Source organism: Myotis davidii, unplaced genomic scaffold (genome assembly GCF_000327345.1).
Source record: "Myotis davidii unplaced genomic scaffold, ASM32734v1 scaffold534, whole genome shotgun sequence".
NCBI classification, from domain to species: Eukaryota; Metazoa; Chordata; class Mammalia; order Chiroptera; family Vespertilionidae; genus Myotis; species Myotis davidii.
The window spans coordinates 6,879,471-6,888,095 of record NW_006286678.1 but is presented as its reverse complement, the minus strand read 5'-3'; the positions used below and the strand labels follow the sequence as shown (position 1 = coordinate 6,888,095).

At 40.6% G+C, this 8,625-nt stretch overlaps 1 protein-coding gene across 3 annotated transcripts in view; it reads left to right on the top strand.

Annotated features, from left to right (window-relative positions):
* Nucleotides 1–8,625, top strand: part of NFX1 (nuclear transcription factor, X-box binding 1) — a 58,551-nt gene that overhangs the window by 6,983 nt on the left and 42,943 nt on the right. For all 3 annotated transcript variants that reach the window (XM_006758586.2, XM_015560577.1, XM_015560576.1), the window contains exons 3-6: nucleotides 1,409–1,567; nucleotides 2,985–3,062; nucleotides 4,975–5,080; nucleotides 6,750–6,821. In XM_006758586.2, the coding sequence (XP_006758649.1) occupies nucleotides 1,409–1,567; nucleotides 2,985–3,062; nucleotides 4,975–5,080; nucleotides 6,750–6,821 (415 nt within the window). The remainder of the gene's footprint in view (nucleotides 1–1,408; nucleotides 1,568–2,984; nucleotides 3,063–4,974; nucleotides 5,081–6,749; nucleotides 6,822–8,625) is intronic.

Below are 8,625 nucleotides of genomic sequence, written 5' to 3'. Positions count from 1 at the left end.
TAATTGATTTCAGAGAGGAAGGGAGAGGGGGAGAGAGATAGAAACATCAATGATGAAAGAGAATCATTGATTGGCTGCCTCCTGCACGCCCCTATTGGGGATCGAGCCTACAACCCGGACATGTGCCCTGACTGGGAATCAAATCCATCACCTCCTGGTTCATAGGTCAACGCTCAACCACTGACACTCTGGCCTGGTGAGACTGTATCTTTCTTGACTGTTAGAAAGTCCTTCCTTACATTGAACTGAAAACTTCCTTACTATAAATACTTTCTATCCTCTGGTTCAAGTTCTGGCCTCTGGAGCTACACAGCAACTAGTCTCCTTAGAGTTCCCCTCCCCCTCATTACAAATCTGCTTCTCATAATATTTGAAGACACTTCTCATTTTGCCCTGAGGATATATTTCACCTAGACCCATTGGCAAACCACGGCTCGTGAGCCACATGCGGCTCTTTGGCCCCTTGAGTGTGGCTCTTCCACAAAATACCATGTGTGGTCACGCATGTACAGTGCAATTGAAACTTCGTGGCCCATGTGCAGAAGTCGGTATTTTGTGGAAGAGCCACAATCAAGGGGCCAAAGAGCCACATGTGACTCGCAAGCCGCGGTTTGCCGAACATTGACCTAGACCAAATAGCTTCATGGACCTTCACAGTTTTCGTCTCCCTCCAGTTTAATGTGACATACAGCCTAACATGTGAAGCCACCACCTTCCTGAGTCTGTTTTCACATTGGCCTATAGTTCTTCTAGTTCTAATTTGCTTCACCAGGCAGTCATTCTTGGTACCTTGACTTGTTTGTGAAGCCAGGCATTGTTATACCAGAGTTGTTTCTGAATTTGTAAGGCTGGTTAATGGTCTCGTATCTATATATATAAAAGACTAATATGCAAAGTGTCCTGGTGGGAGTTCGATTGCTCGCTATGACGTGCGCTGACCACCAGGGGACAGCGCGTAACGAAGGAAGGCCCTGGCCGGCAGCTGGAAGGCCCCGATCTGCGGCCAGACCTAGGGACACTACCCATGCACGAATTTCATGCACTGGGCCGCTAGTTGTTTCATAATGAATTATCACAAATGTAGTGGCTTAAGATATCACAAATTTATTATGTCACAGTTCCTGTGGATCAGGAGTCTGGGTCCAGGTTAGCTGAGTTCTTCACTCAGTCTCACAGGACTGAAACTTGGCCAGGGATGCAATCTCATCTGAGGTGTAGGGTCCTCATTCATGCTCACTGGTTGTTGGTAAGATTTAGTTCCTTATGTGTGTAGGACTGAGCTCCCCATTTTCTTGCTGGCTATTGCTTGGGGGTCACTCTCAGGGACACTACCCATGCACGAATTTCATGCACTGGGCTGCTAGTTGTTTCATAATGAATTATCACAAATGTTTTGTTTTTTAAACAGGTTCTCTAGTTGAACAGCTAACTACAGAAAAATATGAGTGCATGGTGTGCTGTGAATTGGTTCGCGTCACGGCCCCAGTCTGGAGTTGTCAGAGCTGTTACCACGTGTTTCATTTGAACTGCATTAAAAAATGGGCAAGGTCTCCAGCATCTCAAGCAGGTCAGTCATTTCTCTCTTCTGAGTAGTTATTCTCACCCATTTGATATATTCACTTTATAAAACGCTATTTAATTCTTCTTGAATATTTTATCTGCAGGGAGAATATGTTATCTCAATCATATATTTCAGATGGCCAGTATTAAGCTGTAGATCTCAAACCAGCTAAACAAAACAATGTTAATATATATTTAAGGTAAAATAAAATCAGTCACGTCTTCTGAAAATGGTGGTTTTTATCCAGGTAGCAACTATAGAAAATATTTCTTGTATAGTTTGCTTTAGAATATTTATAGAAAGCCTCTGTTTAATTCATACTTGAAAGTTGTTTTGCCTTTAAGAAATCTTCTCCATAGTATTTTGTGGGCTTTTCTCAAAGGATACTAGTACTTATGGGTAATGCAAATGTTAATAACATGCTTTCTGAACAGTGGCTCTTCTTCCAATTTAAGATATCTGGGCTTTCATGCATGTACTTAAATATTTTATCCTTTTCTTTTTTTTCAAGCCAACATTCAGATAATGATTACCTTGACATTAGAAATACTGTAATAGGCCCTGCCCATGTTACTCAGTTAGTTGTACCTTCATCCCAATATGTCAAGGTTGTGGGTTCAAACTCCAGTCAGGGCACATATTAGAAGCAACCAGTGAGTGCATGAATAAGTGGAACAACAAATCTATGTCTCTCTCACCCTCTCTCTCTCTTTCTCTTCCTTCTCCCCCTTCTCTCTCTCTCTCAAATAAATTGTAACAAAATGAGAAATAGAACATTATCACTACAAAAAGAAAGGAAAATTATGTGATGAGATGGAGGTATTTGCTAACACTGATTGTATTGTGGTAATCATATTGCAGTATGTAAACATATCAAAGCAACATGTTGTACACCTTAAACTCACATAATGTTATATGTTATTTATATCTCAGTTAAATAAAGAACAAAATGGGCCGAAACCGGTTTGGCTCAGTGGATAGAGCGTCGGCTTGCGGACTGATAGGTCCCAAGTTCGATTCCGGTCAAGGGCATGTACCTGGGTTGCGGGCACATCCCCAGTGGGAGGTGTGCAGGAGGCAGCTGATCAATGTTTCTCTCTCATTGATGTTTCTAACTCTCTATCTCTCTCCCTTCCTCTCTGTAAAAAATCAATAAAATATATTTAAAAAAAAAAAAAAGAACAAAATGGATACCCACTTGATTCATTGTATCTAAAGTCCTTATATATAAATATAAGCCTAAATACACTATTTAAGCAAAGCATTCAGAATTGTGATTTTGTTTCTTTAATGTCTAAATCCTTAACATGGAAATTACCACCACTGCTTCAATGTTATAGCTTCTTATAGGTTTAAATTTTTTAAAATTATGTGTGCTTTTTAAAGGAAATTATTTTTGTTTTCTACCCCCTTTTTTTGGCAGATGGCCAGAGTGGTTGGCGGTGCCCTGCCTGTCAGAATGTTTCTGCACATGTTCCTAATACCTACACTTGTTTCTGTGGTAAGTTTTTTTGCATACAATGCATCCACTTCATGCATTGTACTTCAGTTCCCAGCCCAGGAGAGGTGGTCTGTTAGGCATGTTTTAGAAGTTACTAATAAGACTTCAAAGCTACAGGGGTCTACTAGACATATGCATGTTGTCCATCAAACAGATAGACTCACAGACCTTTATGACTGTGGTAGAGTATTCTGGAGAAGGGTCTTTACATCCTGTCCTCCAGGCTCATGCTATTTCCAAGCTGTGGTGCAGTTCTCCCTGGTCTTCACTTTAGACTAGAGCTGATCAAATGGCAAAGGCAGGTATAGACATGGGCTTCTTCTCACTTCTAGCTATAATAACTTTGATAGTCCAGATTTGAGCAGCATAAGAAATGCAGTATTGAAGTATACTTTATTTTAACCCAATGAATCTGTCATTAATGTTTATAGTAGAGAGATTTTTCTATAGACCAGCATTATTAACTATCCTTGTGCCCTCCCTCTTTACGGAATACTCTTCCTGTTTTTAAATAGCTCAGTTCGCCCTGGCCAGTGTTGCTCAGTAGTTAGAGTATCGGCCCACACACCCAAGAGTCTGAGGTTCTAGTTCACGTACCTGGATTGCAGGTTCAGTCCTGGCCCAGTCACTCAGATGGGGCACATGAGGGAAGCAACCAGTCGATGTGTCTCCCTCCCTCCCTCTTTCTCTAAAAATCAGTGTGTGACTCTCACAGTGATGCTGTTGCTGACAGAAAAGGGGACACTGAAGAATGAGATGTTTTAAAAAAGGAATGAGAGGTGTAAGGGGGAAGATAAGATGCTAACTTTGGCTGCAGATGTAGGCAGTTTGAGATGACTTGAAACCCCAAATGTGGATGTTCAGTAGATGGTTGTACAAGTAGGACTGAAACTTGAGACTTCAGGGCAATGCAGAAAATGTAGATTTGGAGATCATTGGCCTTTAGGTATATTAAACCTCACAGCATGAATAAGAGTTTTGAAAGAGACTAGAGAGAAATGCAGAGCCCAAGGACTGGGGACAGACTATCATTTAGGGCAGTGGTCGCCAACCTGTGAGGTCTGAAAGTTTGGTGACCACTGATTTAGGGTGTAAATTGTCCAAGAGAATTTCTCTAGGGTAGGGGTGGGAAACCTTTTTTCTGCCAAGGTCCATTTGGATATTTATAATACCATTCGTGGGCCATACAAAATTATCAGCTTAAAAAGTAGCCTGCTATATTTGGTCAAACATTTTATTAACTCACCCGTAATGCCTTGGCTGGGCCAGACCAAATGATTTCGTGGGTCTTATGTGGCCCGTGGGCCAGACATTCCCCACCCCTGCTCTAGGGCAAGGAGGAGTCCTGTGCCTCAGTTTTACTCTTCTTGCCTCTGCTCAGTTGACGGAAGGTGCTTACTAAACATTTGTGGAGTGACATTAATTATACAAATATAGCCCCCTCATGCCTACTTTAGAATAGGGTACTTCTGTTCTTTCCATCTCTTACTGCTTCTCTCTACCCCCCTACCCCCCCTTTGCTCTCTTCCCTTATTCCCTTTTTTTTTTTTTGGCCCTTATAGAGATATTCCCATTTTCATTCAAGGGCCCATTTATAGAAGGCTTATTTTATAGGTGTTTTTCTTGAATTAAATGTGTCCATTAGTCAAAGGGGCATTTTTATAAGTGAAAATAACCTTGTATTTATCTTTTCCAGGTAATCCACCATTTAAGACTTCTCATACTCGGTGAAGCTTTTGATTAATAGCATTATATTCAACATGTTATTTTAGGATTTGGGATAGTATGTTTATTGAAGTAATGAAAACCACATTGATGTTCCATGCTGTCTAGCTATGTTGTATTATTTCATTAAAGTCTAGGATGCGTTTGAAGTTTGTACCATTTGACTGTTCGATCTCATATGTTTTAGGCAAGGTAAAGAATCCTGAATGGAGCAGAAATGAAATCCCACATAGTTGTGGTGAAGTTTGTAGAAAGAAACAGCCAGGACAGGACTGCCCACATTCCTGTAATCTGTAAGTTGGAATACTAAACCCCTGGGGATTCTTTTATATATGCCCGCAACCAAGGTACATGCCCTTGACTGGAATCGAACCTGGGACCCTTCAGTCCGCAGGCCGATGCTCTATCCGCTGAGCCAAACTGGTTAGGGCTCCCTCGGGATTCTTGATGGACACATTTTGCTCATGGCTTTGAGTGTACATATCTGGTTAGCATGTAACATGATGGGGTAAAAGGGCAATATAGTATCATTTACTGAGCACTTATCCTGTAAAAGTTAAGTCACTGAATCCTTCAAACAATCCAGTGATGTATATAGATATTTGTCATCTCCGTTTTACCGATGAGGTTCAGAAAGGCCAAATGCCTTGCCCAAGGTCACTGTGCTAGGACATGATGGAGCTGGTATTTCCAAAGCCAGTGCTCCTCTCACTATATTACTCTGCTGGCTTCCAAGACGAAACATCTCCCACTGATATCCAGGTCAAAAAGAGTATATAGGACAGGGTTCTGTTTGGGGAAAGGTAATTGTGAAGGGTCCTGTTGGCAGTATGTTTAGGATGTGAATCTCTTCCCTACAATAAGTAGAGAGCTTTATAACATATTCAGTCTAAATAGTAAGATAAATGTGCAATAATAAACAGTTAATCAGTTACAATGCATTTTCTATAAGTTTTGACCTCAGACCAAGGCTTAGTTCCTGGGTTTAAGTCACTTAACAGTTATGTGATGTTAGACAAGTTACTTAATTTCTCTGAGCCTGTACTATAATAATGATATGAACTTGTAGAGTTATGATTATTAAATGAATTGATGCACGTAGGAGACTTGGTACAGAGCCTGGCATGGGATAAGTGGTCAGAAAATGGTAATTCTTGCTTATATTACCGAAATCTAAGAGTGAAACAGACATCAGAATGTTATCTTGGTACTTCTGCATGGAGTGGGAGTAAATGTTGAACCTGAGGTCTTACAATCAAGATGTGTGGTGGCTGCCCTAACCGATTTGGCTCAGTGGATAGAGCATCAGCCTGTGGACTGAAAGGTCCCAGGCTTGATTCCGGTCAAGGGCATGTACCTTGGTTGCGGGCACATCCACAGATTATCTGCTTTGAAGATGGCAGTATTTATTTGAATATATAATTCCATTCTGTAATTTTTTTTCTTTGGCTCATTTTTTTTCTTTGGCTTCTTCCCCTCATGTCAACTGTTTCTATCATTAGCCCACTGTCTGGTTATTATTTCACTAGCTGATGAAAAATGTCTGTACTTCTCATGGACTTAATAAATTGAGCTCTATTATGTTGCTCAGGTTCTAAAAGACTCCATTGGCCATCGTGCCATTCAAATGAATGGCAAGCAATTTTTATCCCTGCACACTGCACTAAGTGGACCAAGACCATATTTGGAAATGTCATCTCTGACTATCAGACCCAAATAAAACAAGTATTTTGACTTGGGTTTTACTTTTCTGGCCAAATATCCTAAAGATGATAATGCTATTAATTCTTTTTATATAAAAACGTTGTTGTCTTTGTTTAAATTTAATCAACTTTAGACAAATACTAAAACATTTCTTAGTAGATGCATTTGTTGCCATATTACAATGGGAGCCAGCTGGGGCAGCTTTGTTCAGATTTGGTTTATATGTATGATTGATTCATCCAGGTTTTTCTTTTTTAGTCTCTGCCATCCTGGACCTTGCCCACCCTGTCCCGCCTTTACGACTAAAACATGTGAATGTGGACGAACCAGGTAAAGTTAGAATTGTACTCTAAAGAAGACTTATTTTTCCTCATTGATCATTTCAGTGTGAATCTCTAAAATAAAAAATTAGTGGGTAGGTGTAAATAGTACTTATTTACTACCATTAATAAATAAATGTAGGCATAAATAGTACTTTTCTCTAAATAGTAGCTTTTTTTGCTGCTTCGATCCTGTTCTACAATCTTATAAATGATTATGAAGTTCTATGCACAGTGAGATTACTTATTGAAAAGCCTAGTGACAGCCCAGCTCAGTGATTGAGCATTGCCCTATGAACTGGGAGGTCATGGTTCAATTCCTGGTCAGGACACATGCCCAGGTTTCCGGCTCGATCCCTAGTAGGGGGTGTGCAGGAAGTGGCTGATTAGTGATTCTCTTTCATCATTGATGTTTCTATCTCTCCCTCTCTATTCCCCTTTGAAATCAATAAAAATACTTTGTTTTGGTAAGAAAGGCCAATGTGACAGGGACTTCTTTTTCTTCTCTACTGGGTGAAAGAACCAGAATTGAACCCAGGCCTTTTTAGGTCTAGAAGGCAGGAACCATTTACCTGTGGCTAGCATAGTATCTGTCATCTAGGAGGTTTTCAGTGAATAGTGTTGAATGAAATAATAAGTGACCCCAGAGCCTCTCCTTTTTTCATTACAATATAATTTCTCCTGCATCATCAGTGCAAGGATCACAGATAACTGTGGAATGTCTCTGAGGCCCAGGAAGACCATAAAATCATTTTTGAACCATTCGACGAAATGGGATCAGGCATATTTTTAATAATATGCATTTGTTTAATGTTTACTAAACTTAGGAGGGTAACAGTGTTGCCTGAGAGTCACATACAAGGGGTCTGGGTCAGAAAGACTAGGTCATATCTGGGCTCTGCCACTAACTAGTTGACCTGGGCAAGTTGTTTCGTCTCATTGAGCCTCGTTCTCTTACCATAAAGTAGAGATGATAGTGTTTTCCTCAAGGGGTTGATGTTAGCCATGATGCTGAGCACTGGCAACTGATCGTCTTAAATCCATAACAGTGACTTTTTTAAAAATATATTTTTATTGATTTTTTTACAGAGAGGAAGGGAGAGGGATAGAGCGTTAGAAACATCGATGAGAGAGAAACATCGATCAGCTGCCTCCTGCACACCCCGTACTGGGAATGTGCCTGCAGCTAAGGTACATGCCCTTGACCAGAATCAAACCTGGGACCCTTCAGTCAGCAGGCTGACGCTCTCTCCACTGAGCCAAACCGGGTTAGGGCTATAACAGTGACTTTTTAAAACAAAATATGTACTTGAAATAGGAGTAGGGGATAGAATAAAATTTTTCATGTAGGAGAATAGACTCCAAGTTCTAAGTCATTAAACTGGAAAGAGACCTGAAGACAATTGTCTGAAAGCCCTGGCTTCAAGTCCTTCACCAGCTGATAACTCAGGATGTTTATTAGAACAAAGCCAGAATGATTTCCCCATCCTGAATCAAAGTCACATATAGTGTGTTCTTAAATTTTATAGCTACATAAAATGCCAAAGTGCCACGTCCCAAGAGATGCCATTCTCATTCTGAGAATGTATATTTAACAACACCTCTCCAAATTTCCTGCTGCCATCTATAGTTACTGTGAGAGCTCCAGGCCCTTTCCCCTCCTGCATGCTGCTTCATGGGAACTCAGAAGAAATCGCATATAACAAAAACTTAGGAGTAGCTTTCAGTTCCTCAATGGTCAGAAAATAGGGGACAGAGAGGCAGAATGGGAAATAAGGAAAGCAAAGGAGGAAAAAGAAGCAAGTGGAGAAGGG